Below are 19,173 nucleotides of genomic sequence, written 5' to 3' on the forward strand. Positions count from 1 at the left end.
GTGAGTGGAACTGTGGCCTTTGTTTGTTGGTGTCATCATTGTGACCGCGTGACACAGACAGCATTTGTTTACCACCAGGGGAAATTAAGTAGCAAAGTGCTGCGCTTGACACCCGGCTGCATGTATGGAGGCGGCTATATTCTGGAAGGATTTTATCAAAAGGAGCCGAGCGAGGCTCTCAGCTTCATAACTGAGCATGCTTATCTTTTTTTTATTTTATTTTTTTTAAGCTTTTTAACGATACAAAACAGGTTAAAAAAAGGTGCGTAAACCCCTACATTTAATCTTTTTTTTAAATGAGAGTTCACCCTGATAAAAAGCAAACGTGGTAGTCGAAAATGTGTGGCGCATTATGAAGCGTAAAATATGACAGCGGAGACCCCGGACTGTTGAACGACTGAAGCTCTACATAAAACAAGAATGGGAAAGAATTCCACTTTCAAAGCTTCAACAATTAGTTTTGTCAGTTCTCAAAGATTTATTGAGTGTTGTTAAAAGAAAAGATGATGTAACACAGTGGTGAACATGCCCTTTCCCAACTACTTTGGCACGTGTTGCAGCCATGAAATTCTAAGTTAATTATTATTTGCAAAAAAAAAAAAAATGTTTATGAGTTTGAACATCAAATATGTTGTCTTTGTAGCATATTCAATTGAATATGGGTTGAAAAGGATTTGCAAATCATTGTATTCTGTTTATATTTACATCTAACACAATTCCCCAACTCATATGGAAACGGGGTTTGTAGTTTGTTATAATAATTTGACTGTGACGTGTATTCACTTGTGTTGCCAGCTTTTATAGACAATAATGGCTGTGTGAATACTCAGTAACTGAAAGTATACTGCACTAAACGAGTCTACTCAAAACTAAATCCACATTTGTTTTTCCAGTCCTGACAAGCTGGAATACAAGGAGTGTCGTGTTGGCCTCACCTTGCCACAAGCCCTGCAGTGGTGCCTCCTCTTGGTGAAGGTGAACTTGAGGTCACATCTGGTGCACACGGGGGCCTGGGAGTCGGGTACCCACACAGGGGCAACCTCCCCTAAAGAGCTGGGTTGCTTCCTGCTGAGGGAGCCCTGCTGTCCTGCTTGGATGTCATTGTCTGGACTCTCCGAGGACAACGTCAGAGGAGAGGGGAGGACAACCTCGTCCCCGTTTACACCGACCGGAGTCACATCCGGTGTCGTTTCAGACGGTGTCCCTCGGCGACTGTCGAAGTTCTTGTTCTTGCTACTGGCGGACTGGTCGAACTGATTTTGGACCTGTCCTGTAACGGGCTGAGGGATCTGAAGTTTGAGGCTGACTGGCTGCTTGGGTCTCGCTCCTCCGTACGGAACGCTAACCGGACGGAGACGACTGTTGTTCAGCTTTGGTAGAACACCACCTGCCGTCGCCCCGTCGCCGTTCTCCTGCTTGCTCTCCTCCATCTCCTTCTCCTCGGTCACAGAGTCCTCCTTGGAGGGGACGGGTGAGGGAGACAAGCTCTCCTCGTCCTCCTCTGTCACCTGAACATTTAACCTGCTTCCGTTCTCAAGCTCCAGGCCGTTCGGAGAGCTGAGGAGCTGCTCGGAATGTCCCTCAAGTCTACTCATCTCATTTCTTGGACTACTATTATCCTCAGCAGCCTGAAGATCTGTCTCTCCATTTACACAATGTTCTACAAGCTCATCCTTGGATGTACTTTGTCTATTTTGCTCAAACTCCTGTGAAGCTTCAGTGTGAGGCTCATCTTGGACACCAGCTTGTCCATTAAGTGTAGTTGTCTCCACACGCTCAGCAGAGACTGTCTCTTCTTGTTCTTGTCCCATCTCAAAGGTGAAATGGGACACAGTGGAGGCCTCCCCACGCGACTCCTCCGTGTGAGCATCGGCCTCCTGGACGGAAGAACTCGACCGGGTCTCCTTAATTGCGTCATCCAAGCGCGGGTGCCTGTCCTCCACGTCGTCCCCGCACACCAGTTTGCCGATATTGGGCTGGGGCAGCAACGGGCTGTGGATATCGGCCGGCCGCTCTTCTGCTGCCCAAGACGGAAGTTCGCCACCTGAATGTCTTTTGGTGTCTGCGTTGGAGGAGGGTTTGGGGAGGGTCTTTAAGGCAAGTGGACTCTCACACGGGCTGAGATCTGCATGGGCCAGGGCGGGGTTCAGCGAGAGCAGGTGGGACGGCGGGGCTAAAATCTGGGTCCACTTGGCATCCGTGAGAAGTGGAGAGTCGGTCTCATCTAGTAAGAGGAGAAGAACATGTTATCACACACATTCACAGAGAAACATTACGGTCATTTGCAGCAATATATCAGATGTGTGAGGAAAGTCTGATTTCAGACTGTATATATTAGGGCTGTGAATCATTGGGTGTCCCACGATTCGATTCTATATTGATTCTTGGGGTCACGATTCCATTATTAATTGATTCAACGCGATTCTTGATTCAAAAACGATATTTTTCCGATTCAAAAGGATTGTGTATTCATTCAATACATAGATGTCAGCAGGATCTACCCCAGTCTGCTGACATGCTAGCAGAGTAGTAGATTTTTTTTTAAAGCTTTTATAATTGTAAAGGACAATGTTTTATCAACTGATTGCAATAATGTAAATTTGTTTTAACTATTAAACGAACCAAAAATATGACTTATTTTATCTTTGTGAAAACATTGGACACAGTGTGTTGTCAAGCTTATGAGATGCCATGCAAGTGTAAGCCACTGTGACACTATTCTTTTATTATTATAAATGTCTAATGATAATTTCAAAGAGGGATTTTAAATCACTGCTATGCTGAAATGATAACTAATATTGATACTGTTGTTGATAATATTCACTACTTTTGGTTTGTTCTGTGTGGTGTTTGTGTCTCCTCTCAATTGCTCTGTTTATTGCAGTTCTGAGTGTTGCTGGCTCAGCTTTGCTTTTGGAATTGGATTGCATTGTTATGGTATTGTTGTGTATTGTTTTGTTAGATTGATAAAAAAAAAAAAAAAAAAGATTTTTCTAAAATGAGAATAGATTCTGAATCGCACAACGTGAGAATTGCGATTCAAATTTGAATCGATTTTTTCCCACACTCCTAGTATATATGTACACTTGGAATGCACTCCCAACAGGTGTAAAAGAAAGTGCATCTCTATCCTTCTTCAAAACCGCACTAAAATAACACCTCCAGTCAACTACAACCCTGGAATAACACCCTCCCCTTACAACATCCCACCTCCCCGGATTATAAATATTCTAATGTATATACTTGTTCTTATGCTTTCTGAGCTCACTATGTTCACTGCTCGCTGAACATATCCTAGGAAATCAAACCTACACCGTTTCAATGTGCATTTTTAAGATGATACAATTGTTGATGACTGAAGTGCTCTTATCAACCAAACCTAACCCTCCCTGCCCCAACCCCCTCCAAATCCCACCCCCCGGATCGTAAATAATGTAAATAATATTTACCAAATACAGAATAATGAATGCATTTTTTCACAATTTTTTTAATATTGCATAAATAGCCTAGAATAAATATTTAGACATGTTTTTCAAATAAAGTCTTATTTTATTGAATATTGACATTTTTTTAATATTCCAGTAGCCTTTGCTTTTCAAAAAAACACAGTTTTTCATTTATATTAGGCCTTCAAACAAAACATACATTCCAAAAATAAATAAAGTGCATTAAAGTGGATAAACCCACAACAAATGAATTATTGTCCTTTTGGCAAAAGTCTGCTTAGCCACAGTAGATATGCTAATAATGTAAACAGAAGGCTCAAGTAAATCTCAATTAAGTGTGTGCTTGTAACCTCATACACTTATACAGGTAGCCTACACAACAGGCTAATAATGTAAACAGAGGCCCCACTAAATCTCAATAAGTGTGTGCTTGTAACCTCATACACTTATACAGGTACACAACATATCCCAACGTCACTGCACGTTGGTTGATTGCGTCACTGCGTCAAAAAATTGCGTCACACGCCACTATTCGGCCTTGTTTTTAACTCATTCCACCGAAGGCCGAATGTGGCTTTTTTTGCCATATTCGGTTACCGATTAATCGGTGCATCCCTAGTGGTGAACATAAATGAAGTATTGTTGATGGTTTTTCAATGCATTTTTGAAGTGAGAGGTTAGAGGTAGAATTGATTGCTCCCAAGAACGAGCCAATTTTTACATGTTGAACTGCAAAAAAAACCTAAAACCTATTTTCTTCTTCTCTCTCATAAAGATTTCGAACAATTCACAAAATTGTGAAAGAAAGTGCAGTTCCTCTGTAAGTTGAAAAGCTATATAGCAAAGAAACAGTAGGTCGTTGTAGTTGTCTAACAGTCATCAGTCACATTTTGTGTTGGGAACAGTCTTGTAATATTTCCCTACTTATTAAGGCTGGGCGATATATCGATTTACTCGTTACATCTGTGCGATATAGAAAATGACTATATCGTGATATTCGAGTATATGTTCTCACGCAGTTGCTTTTAGCTGCTGGCATTACACTGCATGCGTTTCCCACTCTTTCTTGTCTCTCCTTCTCACAGACACATCCAGTAAAACAAGCGCACCTCCTTACATACATCACGTGTGCAAAGTCACACGCTCCCGCGGAGCAGACAGGTACCGACATGGTAACGCTAGCTGAGAGGTGCGGGTGGTAATACGAGAGAGAGAAGGTGCGAATCTGGTAACAAATGGAGGAATAATTAATTCCCAGGAAAAACAGCAGGGGGTCCATCGTTTGGCGGTGGTTTGGCTTCAAGCGGGAATATGTTGAACATTTATGCGGCAAAAGCATTGCTACAAACGGTAGCACCACTGCTAATGTAGCATCATTTTAAAAGTCACCCGCAAGAGAATAAGGAGTGCTTGAAACTCTGCATGTCAACATCTCCGTTCGGTGCCACATTAACTAAATCCCGAAACAACTATTTCCACATCAATACCCTATGAAAAAAAATAGTCAACAACAGGAGATAATGTTCCCAGGAACCTACCACATGGCGAAGGACATACACTATTTGATATGCAGCTAATTTTCATTTGACAGTTATTGAAATATCTTGTGTGACATCATGCACAAAAGTGCACTTTATTTGTTTTAAACTACTGTAGTGGCGTTCTGTTCAAAAAGTGCACTTTAATTTAGTGTTTTGATATCATCTTAGTGACATCATGCACATAAGTGCACTCATAGCTTGTTTTAAAATGTCTCTGACAATCTTGCACATAGGCTACAGAAAGTCCCCACACAGTGGAAAACCTCATGCGTGGTCCCCATCCTGAAGTGCACGTGACCCAGCACGTCAAAGGACTACAGGCCGGTGGCGCTAACCTCCCATATCATGAAGAACATGGAGAGGTTGGTCATGGAACAACTCCCCCCTACAGTCAAGCCCCACCTGGACACACTCCAATTCGCCAACCAGCCACGACTGGGAGTGGAGGACGCAGTTATCTACCTGCTGAACCCAGCCCACATCCACCTGGACAAGCCTGCAAGCAGTGTGAGGGTCATGTTTTGTGACTTCTCCAGTGCTTTCAATACTATACGGCCTGGGCTACTGGGTGTGAAGTTGGAGAAGATGCAGGTGGAGGCCCCCTTGGTGTCCTGGGTTGTAGATGACCTGACTGACGGACCACAGAACGTTCGACTGCAGGACTGTGTGTCTGACAGGGTGGTCAGCAACACCGGGACCCCGCTGGGTACAGTCCTCTCCACCATTTACACCACCCATTTCCACTATCAGTCAGAGTCCTGCCACCTTCAGAAGTTTTCTGATGACTCTGCGATAGTGGGGTGTATTGAGGATGGTGATGATGAGGAATACAGGGCACTGGTGGAGGACTTTGTCACATGGTGTGGAAAGAACCACCTCCAGCTCAATGTGACGAAGACCAAGGAGCTGGTTGTGGACCTGGGAAGGAAGAAGAGTACTCCGGCGACCCCTGTTTCCATCAGGGGGGTCGATGTGGACATGGTTGAGGATTATAAATACCTGGGAGTACACCTGGACAACAAGCTGAATGGATCAAAACACGCTGAGGTCCTCTACAAGAAGGGACAGAGCTGCCTCTACTTCCTCAGGAGGTTAGGATCCTTCAACGTCTGTACAAAGATGTTGAAGATGTTCTACGAGTCAGTGGTGGCGAGCGCCTTCTTGTACGCCGTGGCTTGCTGGGGCAGCGGGCTGAGAGCGAGGGACACATACAGACTGGACAAGTTGGTAGAGAAGGCCAGTAATGTGGTGGGAGCGGAGCTGGACTCTTTGGCGGTGGAGTCAAAGAGAAGAAGTCTAGCAAAACTCCTAGCCATTATGGACCACACCTCCCACCCACTACACTCGGACCTTGTGGAGAGAATGAGGATGTTCAGTGGAAGGCTCAGACTCCCAAAATGTAACACGGAACAACACAGGAGGTCCTTCATACCGACAGCCATCAGACTGTATAATGCATATGTTCCTTGCCTGCACTTAAATGTAGAATATATGTAGAATATATTTATATTATTCATATATTAATATATAATATGTCATATATTGTTTATTATTATTATTGTTTATTGTGAGCGAACTATGGTACTGAATTTCCCCCAGGGATCAATAAAGTACTTTATATTCTATTCTATTCTGTTTTGTTTTGGGAATGACATGAATGTTTGTGCCACTGTGTAATAACTGTTTAATAAATACAGTTTTGCTAAATTGACTTAGTTGCGATTTCCCTCTCTGCATAAAAGTTTAAAAGTAACATACATTAATGAAGTACGAAGAACAATATTTTAATGTAGACACATAGAATCATCATACTGCTGTGATTATATGTATCAAGTGTTCATTCAAGGCTAAGGCAAAATATCAAGATACATATCGTGCATCGTGACATGGCCTAAAAATATCGAGATATTAATAAAAGGTCATATCGCCCAGCCCTACTACTACTTATTATCATTTCCTACATACAGCATAAACACTCTAGGCCACAACCAAGAGAGGAACAAATTAAGAAAACGGATCCGAGTTTGATTTTGCTTTAGTAGCATTAGCAACTGTTTTGCTTCTCCTTCTGGGCAAGCGCTGAAAATTTTAAGTAAAAATAAGCACTGAAAAGATGACAACAACAGAAGAAAGAGGCTAGTGTGTCGAGGAACGATACAAGGATCGGCCAATTAGGAAGAAAGTGGGCCAACTAACTGGGCCCCCCCCCCAGGGAGATGTCAGTCAGTCACAACGACAGTGGAACGCTGTATTAAAAAAAAAAAAGATATTGTAACTTCCACAACGTGGTCATGTCAGCGTGACTGCTGCTGCTCTCCTCCCTGGGCTGGAATGCAAGCAAGGCAGCTCTTCTTGTTGCCGGGGCAACCTCACACGCACCCAGAAACACGCACGCACATACAAATTGTAATAATCGCCAGGTATGAATCATCAGGCTGGCTGTGTCTTGCTACATTGGAAGCGTTCCTTCACAATCACAAAAATTAAACCCGGATACATTTTTGGGAGCGTGTGTCTTGGACCAATTAAGCAGTCCCACACAAAGCTCCTGGGAAGCTGCAAATTACTTTTTTTTTTCTCCCCCTCAATGCCTCCGTGTTTTTTTCCATGACGGCGGACAAGAGCAGCTGTTCTAAGAAGTGGTTACTCAGGTGAGCATGGCTAAAATTTGCGGAAATTAATCAAGTAATTGTGTTATTTGATTTTTCTTTCAGGAATGGGAACATTTATCTATGAATATTCCTTCCGTACTTCTGTTTCCATGAGAACAGAGGAGTGCTTCCCAGTTAATCATTAATGATGTTCTTCTAGATCAGGGGTAGGGAACCTATGGCTCTAGAGCCAGATGTGCCTCTTTTGATGACTGCATCTGGCTCTCGGATAAATCTTAGCTGACATTGCTTAACACTAGGGCTGGCCACACTTTTTCTGCAGGCGAGCTACTTTTCAATTGACCAAGTCGAGGAGATCTACCTCATTCATATTTATAATTTATATTTATTTATTTATGAAAGAGACATTTTTGTTAACAAGTTAATGGTGTTAAATGATACTACGAGCATGTTTAAGACATACAGATTCATTTATTTCATGAAGACAAGAATATAAGTTGGTGTATTACCTGATTCTGATGACTTGCATTGATTGGAATCAGACAGTGGTGCTGATAACGTCCGCGTTTTCAAATGGAGGAGAAAAAAAGTCCTTCTTTCTGTCCAATACCACATGAAAGTGGTTGCACACTCGTTTTTAAACACTTTGTTATGAGAGTAGCATATATGTGTGTGGCCCTTTAATGTCTGGCAGGAGGTGAGTGACATCAGTGAGTGTGTGGGCGAGAGAGGAGAGGGAGCGGTGGCTGAGGGCGGAGGAGTGGCTAGTGTTTTTGTGTGGGATTTTGACTGTGTGCAAGACGGAAATAAAAGGCCACAATTTGCAACTAATCGCTGGACTCGTCATTTTGCCCTGGAGTCCGGAATTGTGAAGACCCCCTGCCGGGTAAAGTGAAGGGTGTTGCCCCGAGAATCCATGGGCCCTGGAGAAGTGTCTTCCCTGCGCTCCTTGACTACGGTCTAGGCGCCGGAAGCAGGAAAGGTGCAACAACTTTATAAGAAATACATTGGCTAGCTTGCTAGCTTGTGCACGCTAGCTTTCTGAGACTCTTATTTTGTTAGCACAGGCAAGATAAAGCGGGTCTTTTATGGTGAAGACAGGAACTGTGCAGTCGGTCTTTAGAGTTTTGACAGCAGGTACAGCCCAAGAGTCTGTTAAAATAAAAAGTGTATCTCTCCGTCCTGTCAGTGTTTTTTTTCTTAATAATGAGCTCGCAGCAGCTAGCGTCATCTCACAAGATCCTCGGGTGCCAAAAATGTCAAACAACTGATGAAAGTGAAGTCTTGGTGAAGATTGATGATTGCTTATTTTTATGTCTATTTTTTTAATGCCTGGCTTGCGATCGACTGACACCCTCCGCGATCGACCGGTAGCTTGCGATCAACGTAATGTCCACCCCTGCTTAACACAATAAATTATGAATAATTCCGCTGGTAATCATGATGTTAAAAATAACGTTCAAAATATAAAACATTCTCATGCATTTTAATCCATCCATCCGTTTTCTACCGCACCTGTTCAAGAAATAACAAAGTTATCAAAAATAATTTGAGTCTTATTATACCTAAAAAATGCACGCATTTAGTTGTATTCAGTGTTAAAAATTGTGATATGGCTCTCACGGAAATACATTTTAAAATATTTGTCTTTCATGGCTCTCTCAGCCAAAAAGGTTCCCGACCCCTTTTCTAGATCAACAGCTCCTCTGCTGGTTGCAGCCAAGTATTGCACTCAAATTTGCTTTAACTGCTTCCAGTTTTGAACAAATCCTACAGAGTTAACATACAATAAATGGTCTCCAATGGAGATGTGCAGATTGATGATAAAGTATGTGGTTGCCAATGTCGAATAATGTCTTTTAATACCGAGCAGATTGACCTCCATTAGAGAAAATAAACTGAATTTCTAACACGTATCTTAAGTATCATTATCACTTGAAGTTGAGGCTAACACGTTACATACAAGGAGCAAGCAAGAAGCAGGCATGCTAATAGCTAAGCTAACCGCTAATATAGCTTTAAACAGAAGAAGTAAGTTCATAGTAGGGCTGGGCGATACATCGATATACTTGATATATCGCGGGTTTGTCTCTGTGCGATATAGAAAATGACTATATCGTGATATTCGAGTATATGTTCTCACACAGTTGCTTTTAGCTGCGGGCATTACACTGCATGTGTTTCCCACTCTTTCGTGTCTCCTTCTCACGGAGACATAAACAAGCGCACCTTCTTAAGTACGTCACGTGTGCAACGTCACACGCCCTCCCCTAGCAGAGAGGTAGCTACATGGGTACATTAGCTGTGATGCTAATGGTGCGTTGCGAGTGGTAATACGGGAGAGAGAAGGTGCGAATCTGGTAGAAAATGGAGGAATAATTAATAATTATGCGGCAAAAGCGTTGCTACAATAAGTAGCAGCACTGCTAATTTGTAGCATCATTTGAAAAGTCACCCGCTAGAGAATGAAGAGTGCATGAAACTGAGCATGTCAACATCTCCGTTCGGTGCCACACCCACAAAATGCCGACGCATCAATTTCCAGATCGTATGAAAAAATAGTCAACAACAGAAGAAGATAACGTCCGCAGGAACCTACCACATAGCGGAGGACATACACTATTTGATTTCCTATTATGCAGCTCGTTTTTAATTTGATAGTTACTGAAATATCTTGTGTGACATCATGCACAAAAGTGCACTTTATTTGTTTTTAACTATTGTAGTGGTGTTCTGTACAAAAAGTGCACTTTAATTTAGTGTTGTTTTGATATGTCATCTTAGTGACATCATGCACAAAAGTGCACTCATAGCTTGTTTTAAAATGTCTCTGACAATCTTGCATTTTCTGTTTTGGAAATGACATGAATGTCTGTGCCACTGTTTAATAACTGTTTAATAAATACACTTTTGGTCAATTGACTTAGTTGTGGTTTCCCTCTCTGCATGAAAGTTTAAAAGTAGCATATATTAATGCAGTATGAAGAAGAATGTTTGAATGTAGACACATAGAATCATCATACTGCTGTGATTATATGTATTAAGTGTTCATTTAAGGCTAAGGCAAAATATCGCGATATATATGGTGTATCGTGACATGGCCTAAAAATATCGAGATATTAATAAAAGGCCATATCGCCCAGCTGTATTTCTAAATAAAGTTTAAGAAGTGTAGATGAAAGAACATTTCAGCAGAAAGTAACCAATTATTAACAGGAAATTAACAAGTAGATTAATAAGTCTATAGAGAATTTAACATAACAAATGTTAGTGCGTCAGCATTGTTTGAAGGGTGGATCAATCCATGAATTTGTGGTGTCGATACCAAACGTACAATCAGTAAATGATCAATACTAAAGTGATCAGATTAATATCTTTTCCTCAAAATACATTTTTCCTAATATTTACAAACTCAGGAACGACACATGAAGACTTTCTGGGCAAAAAACAAAGAATTAAAATGAGTATTGGATATTACTTTTTCCTTTAGTGTACCATTGTCTTTGTTTTGATCAAACAACTGTATGTATTAACAGAAAATAAGGAACTAATTTGTGTTAATATTGTTAAACTGTCAATAACACTCACCACAAATAAATGTAAGAATGTACAGTTAATGACTGAGATCTGTATCAGAATTGGCCAATCTCACTCCTGGATTATCAGTATAAAACCTGAATATAACATCCCTAGTTTGCCGTACATTCTACTCCTTATCGTCTGTTCTAGGCTCACCTTCGTTCTGCTCAAAGTCGTCCAGCACCTTGTCCAGGTTGAACGCCTCGGCCTGGAAATAATTCTCCATGGATCAGGAAGCTCCACCTTGCCCGCGGCCACGTGAACCTTCACACAGGGGAGAGCGTGTCGTCAATGACAAAATCTGTCCTTCACGAAATGGGAGCTATTGTCCTTTTTATGTGCCCTCGACTCCTGTCCATAAACGGCTCATTGCTGGCCCTCAGCATCTTGATCATAGCAGCGATATAAAGCGAGATTGTGTATGATATTCACCATTCAGTGAGGTAAGATGCAGATGCTACACTTTATTGGCAAAAGTACGGTTGAACTTTGATTTACAAACCCCGAATTGTACAAATTTTCGATTTACGTGTGACAGACCGACTATACCGTATTTTTTGGATTATAAGTCGCAGTTTTTTTCATACTTTTACTCTGGAGCGACTTAAGTGTGAAATTATTAACACATTACCGTAAAATATCAAATAATATTTTTTATCTCATTCACGTAAGAAACTGGACATATATCAGCAATCGTCACACACACGCACGTCAACCAATAAAAATTTGGCGGGGGTGGGTCATGGCCATACTTGCCAACCTTGAGACCTCCGATTTCGGGAGGTGGGGGTGGAGGGGCATGGTTAAGAGGGGTGGCGTATAATTCACCAACTCCAGTATTGCATATACAAATATATATATGTATGAAATACTTGACTTTAAGTGAATTCTAGCTATACATATGTATTTTATTATATATATATAAATAAAAGAAATAGTTGAATTTCAGACGGCACCGATCAAATACACAGTAATAAAAACACAGTTGTTCTACTAACTGTACTGTGCTTGCTGGTTACTAAAAAAAAACTAACAACAACACTTACCTTTCACTAAGTGAGTGAAAGGTAACATCCTTCACAGATTTGTTGTAGACATCCACAAATGAGAACGGGATGTTGCTTCCAGCTATCAGCATAGCCATCTTTGCCATCGGGTCTTCATTTTGCGCGGTGGCCCATAATACTGGGTTGTGAACGATGCTGCGCTGCGCACGCTTTGTGCTTTGCTGACAGACCGTTCATGGCTGAGTATATATAGTCTGTTCTACAAAATTTATAGGCAACATACTGCTTCCCCTTCAAACTCTCCTGGATAAACTGAAATTCTTATTTCCAATCGTTCTGGAACTTGCAAGCATATTTCTTTATTTTGCTGATCAAAGGTGTAATATATTGGGTTGGAGTCAAAAACCAGGCGACGTGATGAAGTTATATCTCTTTACTGTAGGCTTCAGAACAGAAATGCTATTCTATGTACAGTAGATGGCAGTATTGTCCTGTTTACGAGGGTCACAACCTTGAGTCAGGTTCTCACGGAGCTGGAGTGGGCGTGGCCTTCAGCTCCGTCTGAATTTCGGGAGAAAATTTGTCCCGGGAGGTTTTCGGGAGAGGCGCTGAATTTCGCGAGTCTCCCGGAAAATCCGGGAGGGTTGGCAAGTATGACCCCGACTTAAACAAGTTCCATCCATCCATCCATTCTTTAGCGCTTATTCCCTTCAGTATCACGCTGGAGCCTATCTCAGCTGCAATCGGGCGGAAGGCGGGGTACACCCTGGACAAGTCGCCACCTCATCACAGGGCCAACACAGATAGACAGACAACATTAACACACTAGGCAACATTAACACACTAGGGCCAAATTAGTTTTGCCAATCAACCTATCCCCAGGTGCATGTCTTTGGAGGTAGGGGGGGCCTATCCCCAGGTGCATGTCTTTGGAGGCGGGAGGAAGCTGGAGTACCAATCGGGAACCCAAGCTGGCACGGGGAGAACATGCAAACTCCACACAGAAAGATCCCGAGCGCAGGATCGAACCCAGGACCTTCGTATTGTGAGGCAGACGCCCTAACCCCTCTGTCGCCGTGCTGCCAGACTTAAAAAAGTTGAAAAACTTATTGGGGTGTTACCATTTAGTGGTCAATTGTACGGAATATGTAGTGTACTGTGCAATCTACTAATAAAAGTTTCAATCAATCAAACAGTTTGAGAATCACTAAGCTAGAACAATTGCGGAATTACGGCAAGTAGAGGACATCTGGGATACATGTCATTTGTCTTGTAGTCATGTAAGCATTTGAGATAGTTGGCTATTAGCGTGCTTCTCCAGGAAATGAGTGGTGTCACCAGTCTGTTTTATCCAAGTGCGATTATAAATCGCGGTTTTATGATCATTTTTATTTGAAATGGTAATACTTACCATTGGGAATTATACAGCGGTTTATTGTAATTAAAATACTGCTTTTTGCCACATCCCTAGTGGACGACGCGATTTGCGCTACCTGCAAAGAGGTCCCCCTCAGCGGGCGCAGGCTATCTTGGTTGTCAGCAAGTTTGCCCTCTCAGTGAGCACTTCAGCCGCTCTGGCAGGCGCCCGCACCTTGCATGGACAAAACAAACAACTCCAGTCACAACTACATTTACTAAGACTAAAGCAGGGGTCACAAACTATATTTTCTGGCCCTCTACTTAAAGGGAAATTGCACTTTTTCTTTTTGGAATTTTTGTCAGAATAATTGTATACAAATTATCACACAAGTTGTTTGCTATGAGTTCAGGTTGCCCTGCGAGGAGACAAAAGCCATCTTTGATCTTATCAAGCAAAACGCAGACAGCTTGTAAACTTCCACTGTGTGCAATGGAATGCGCCGTAGAGAAGTTGGACATCCACAGGAAGGACCTTATCAGGACCCGAAATCTACGGCAGAGGGGGAAAACCCGACACCGCTCCAAGCACCTTTTTGGTGTAAAAAATAACAGTGCAATACTTTTTCATAACATGGTCTGTAAGTGTTGTTGAAAACTTACACTTAATATTTTTTGTTTAAGGATTAACATTTTTTGTTGCAAAATATTATGGTTCTGAAGTCATGTTGTATTTTTTGTAAATAAGACCCATTTGGGTTACTATAAAAAAGGGCAATTTTCTTTGTCACACCGCAATTCTCGCGAGATTTGGTGTGGTGTTTGGAGTTGCAGACATGCAAAGGACTTTGGGTCATCAGCAGCAGCGGGAACATTTGACTAGCTGAAGAAGGTATTTGTCATATTGTGTTGAAATGTTCTGTATATTTGTGGAGTGCATTGGTTTGATTTTTTGTACGCTCATGTAGTTGCACAACACTGGAGTGTTTGCTGCCCAAGAACCTCCGAAGTGGCAGGCGGCCATAAGGTAGCTATTTTTGTTTGGCACCTTGATTGCTTGGGACTGAAGTATTTCTAATACTATTGTATTTCATGTCTTGTCCTGTAGTTTTCACGGCTTAAAACTCAAGTAAAGAGCCCGTCTTTAAGAAACGGAGCCAGTGTTGTCATTTCGGAGCCACATGGTCACTACTGCCTAGTTTCTTTGTTATATTCCTATTTTATTGTAATATTTGTATTCCCATTGTTGCTTTTTATTTTTATTGTAATATTTTTCTATTTCTTTCCATTCATACCCCAGTATTTACTTTTTAAATTCAATATTAATTCTATACATTGCTGCTGGAATTTTAATTTTCCTGAGGGAACTCTCCTGAAGGAATCAACAAAGTACTATATATCTATCTATCTATCTATCTAGAAGCAGCTGCAGCTATGTAATGAGGGAATGCCCAAATAAAGGAGGAGGCGTGGAATCCTTTCCCCGTTCACAATCCTTATGAGACAAGAAGAATAAAGGTTGTTTTATTTGCATTCTAATTCTTACTAATGGGCTTGTTCTAGAAGGCTAACAATGCAGCTGTTTATGACCCCCTCCCCTTAGAAGCAGCTGCAGTTATGTAATGAGGGAATGCCCAATGAAGGAGGAGGCGTGGAATCCTTGCCTGAGAATGGCAGGGTGACTGTACAAAGGTGCAGGTCGAAGCGCTCTCCTCATGAGCTAAATTGTATCCTGTCTCTGTTTGATTCCTTGCTTCTTGTCTTGTTTAATAGATAGTTTGTCGTTTGAACCTGACAATTTTGTCTATCGTTTACAATTTTTATGAGACTAGAAGAACTAAGGTTTTTTATATATTTTTTTTTGCATTCTAATTTGTAATAATCGGCTCGTTCTAGAAGGCTAATAATGCAGCTGTTTATGACCCCCTCCCCTTAAAAGCAGCTGCAGCTCTGTAATGAGGGAATGAATGCCCAAATTAATGAAGAGACTTGGAATCCTTTCCTCAGAGCGGCAGGGTGACACTGTACGAGGGTGCAGGTCGACACGCTCTCTTCATGAGCTGAATTAAATCCTGTCTATGTTTGATTCATTGCTTCTTGTTTATTAATAGATAGTTTGGTGTTTGAACCTGACAATTTTGCCTATCGTTCAAAATCCTTATGAGACAAGAAGAAAAAAGGTTGTTGTTTTTTTGCATTCTAATTTGTAATAATCGGCTCGTTCTAGAAGGCTAGCAATGCAGCTAATGGGATCACTCCATTCTGCCACTAAATCACTTTGAAAACTTATCTGAAAACCGCCAACAATGCTTCATTTACGTTCCGTAACTTGTATAATAACCAAGATGTAGCTACGTTGTTATTATAAGGAAAAAAAACACAAAGGGACAATTTTTCCAGCATAGTAACACATTGCCTTGCAACGGCATGCTACAGTATTAGCCACAAGCTAGCTTCTGCGCTGGCAGCTGACTGTGTTTGAGTTTCTAATGCGCAACACAATGCGATAGTACACAAATCTGAATCGACTGAAAAACATGAACATTAATATTCGATGTCTGTAAAGTATGAGCCCACATTTCATGTTTTGTTTGTACACAGCTAGCTTAACAGTGTATGTACTGGTGTTGGAATAACAAAAATAATGTGCTGCATGTAAAGGCTTAGGTGGCCACAAGCGTGGACAGTACTTTTTAGCTCTTATTTCCAAAACTGTGTACACTACTGAATTGGGGTCTTATGGCCACTTATGTGGACACTAATACTGCCCTCTGGTGGTGTCAGAAGAGTAAAACATACAATGGAATTTGGGGGAAAAAAAGTGTAAAAAAAAAAAAAAAAGAATTAGCATGTCACTAAACATGAAGTACATGTTTATGTACTTATAATAAGCCCAAATAAATAAAGAGAAATAATTTAAAAAAGCATGTAAACAAACAGCTTGGGCCTTAGGAGGTTAAGATAAATATCACAGTGACTCACTCGATTTGGTCCAGCTGGCCGGTGACGTTTTTTTCTAGTTGATTTTGGGTAAGCACTCCATTTATGTCGGCATAGCTTGGCTTTAAGTTCCACATTTGCAGCTTCAAGTCACACCAACCTCACTCTCTCGGCTTCCGTTTCTTGCAAAGTTTCAGCCTTCTATAACCAGCAGTTTATCCTCCGTATTTTCAGGTTAAAAAGAATAGGGTGGTGGATACTCATCCCCAGGTTTGTTGTCGGTTACCAAGTCTGCCCTGACAAGAACACTCACTCGCGTTTGTTTCCGGAAGTGAATTATATTTATATAGCGCCTTTCTCTAGTGACTCAAAGCGCTTTACATAGTGAAACCCAATATCTAAGTTACATTTAAAGCAGTGTGGGTGGCACTGGGAGTAGGTGGGTAAAGTGTCTTGCCCAAGGACACAACGGCAGTGACCAGGATGGCGGAAGCGGGAATCGAACATGGAACCCTCAAGTTGCTGGCACGGCCACTCTACCGACCGAGCTATGCCGCCATCTTAAAATGACCAAAATGTGGTAAACATTGCACATATTTGGAGACCAAAACGCCATTTGTTTACAACTGAATGGAATGCTAACGTGGGTGATTACGACAATTTTTGGACTGGTAGTAGTCGATCCACAGCGATCGTTCTGCCACGCAATACCTCGAGGGGAAATTCCACTTCAACGACTGTCGTTGCAGTTGTTTTTCTCATTACGAAAGGGCGAAACAATCCTTGCCCAGGCACATCCTCTTGGGTTTTTGGAGTATAAATAATTGGGGTTTTGGTACCAGCTGTCAGACTAGATCCGAACAATCTAAGTCTATGATCATGAACTGATTAAACTTACTCGGATGAAAGGCATAAAAATCTAAAAACAAACATATATCGATATATCTAACAAATATATATCGCCCAAGACATGCTAGCAAACATACACATGTCGTCAAAGGTTTGTACTCATTAAACAAATGTTCCACGACTTTGCGACTCCTTTTGCTTAATGGCAGCTACCTTTTTTGACCAATCTTGCTCAAATTCTACAATGTAAAATTTTTACAATTTGTTTTGTGTGTCTCATAAGGCTGGGCGATATGGCCTTTTTTTAATATCTCGATATTTTTAGGCCATGTCGCGATACACAATATATATCTCGATATTTAGCCTTAGTCTTGAATGAACATTTGATACATATAATGACAGCAGTATGATGAGTCTATGTGTCTACATTCAAACATTCTTCTTCATACTGCATTCATATATGCTACTTTTAAACTTTCATGCAGAGAGGGAAATCACAACTAAGTCAATTGACCAAAAGTGTATTTATTAAACAGTTATTAAGCAGTGGCACAATCATTCATGTCATTTCAAAACAGAAAGTGCAAGATTGTCAGAGACATTTTAAAACAGGCTATTAGTGCACTTTTGTGCATGATGTCACTAAGATGACATATCAAAACAACACTAAAGTGCACTTTTTGTACAGAACGCCACTACAATAGTTTAAAACAAATAGAGTGCACTTTTGTGCATGATGTCACTAAGATGACATACTAAAACAACACTAAATTAAAGTGCACTTTTTGTACAGAACCCAACTACAATAGTTTAAAACAAAAAAAGTGCACTTTTGTGCATGATGTCACACGAGATATTTCAATAACTGTCAAATAAAAAAAAAGGAAATCAAATCTGTTGTTGACTATTTTTTTCATACGGTGTTGATCTGGCATTTTGTGGGTGTGGCACCGGCCAGAGATATTGATGCGGAGTTTCAAGCACTCTTTATTCTTTAGCGGGTGACTTTTCAAAGAATGCTAAATTAGCAATGCTCCTACTCTTTGTAGCAACGCTTTTGCCGCATAAATGTTGAACATATTCCCGCTTGAAGCCAAACCACCGCCGGACGATGGATTCCGTGCTGTTTTTCTTGGTAATTAATTCTTCCTTCATTTGTTACCGGATTCGCACCTTCTTTCTCTCATATTACCACCTGCACCTCACCGTTAGCATCACAGCTAATGTTACCATGTTCCGTGGGAACGTGACGTTGCACGCGTGACAGTATGTGACGTATGTAAGAAGGTGCGCTTGGTTTATGTCTCTGTGAGAAGGATAGACAAGAAAGAGTGGGAAACGCATGCATTGTAATGCCTGCAGCTATAAGCAACTGTGTGAGAATGTATACTCGAGTATCACAATATACCGTATTTTTCGGGTTATAAATCGCTCCGGGTTATAAGTCGCACCGGCCGAAAATGCATAATAAAGAAGGAAAAAAACATATATAAGTCGCACTGGAGTAGAAGTCAAATTTTTGGGGGGAAATTTATGTGATAAAACGCAACAGCAAGAATAGACATTTGAAAGGCAATTTAAAATAAATAAAGAATAGTGAAGAACAGGCTGAATAAGTGTAGGTTATATGAGGCATAAATAAGCAACTGCTATGTTAACCTAACATATTATGGTAAGAGTCATTCAAATAACTATAACATATAGAACATGCTATACCTTTACCAAACTATCTCTCACTCCTAATCCATAAATCCCATGAAATCTTCTTCCTGGATGTCTCTTCTAAACAACTCTGCCAACTCCAAAGGTATGCGCCGCTTCCTCTTGTCCTTTTCTGCTGCAT

At 41.1% G+C, this 19,173-nt stretch overlaps 1 protein-coding gene across 4 annotated transcripts in view; it reads right to left on the minus strand.

The window, feature by feature from the left end:
* The window catches only part of zfyve9a (zinc finger, FYVE domain containing 9a), a 63,196-nt gene that overhangs the window by 31,740 nt on the left and 12,283 nt on the right, over positions 1 to 19,173 (minus strand). For 2 of the 4 annotated variants that reach the window (XM_061919625.1, XM_061919622.1), the window contains exons 2-4: positions 13,679 to 13,776; positions 11,335 to 11,442; positions 936 to 2,224 (exon numbers count right to left, since the gene is read on the minus strand). In XM_061919625.1, the coding sequence (XP_061775609.1) occupies positions 936 to 2,224; positions 11,335 to 11,404 (1,359 nt within the window). In that variant the 5' untranslated portion in view covers positions 11,405 to 11,442; positions 13,679 to 13,776. The remainder of the gene's footprint in view (positions 1 to 935; positions 2,225 to 11,334; positions 11,443 to 13,678; positions 13,777 to 19,173) is intronic. The other 2 variants (XM_061919623.1, XM_061919624.1) reach the window with 2 other exon arrangements.

Source organism: Nerophis ophidion, linkage group LG14 (assembly GCF_033978795.1).
Source record: "Nerophis ophidion isolate RoL-2023_Sa linkage group LG14, RoL_Noph_v1.0, whole genome shotgun sequence".
In the NCBI taxonomy this organism is placed as follows: Eukaryota; Metazoa; Chordata; class Actinopteri; order Syngnathiformes; family Syngnathidae; genus Nerophis; species Nerophis ophidion.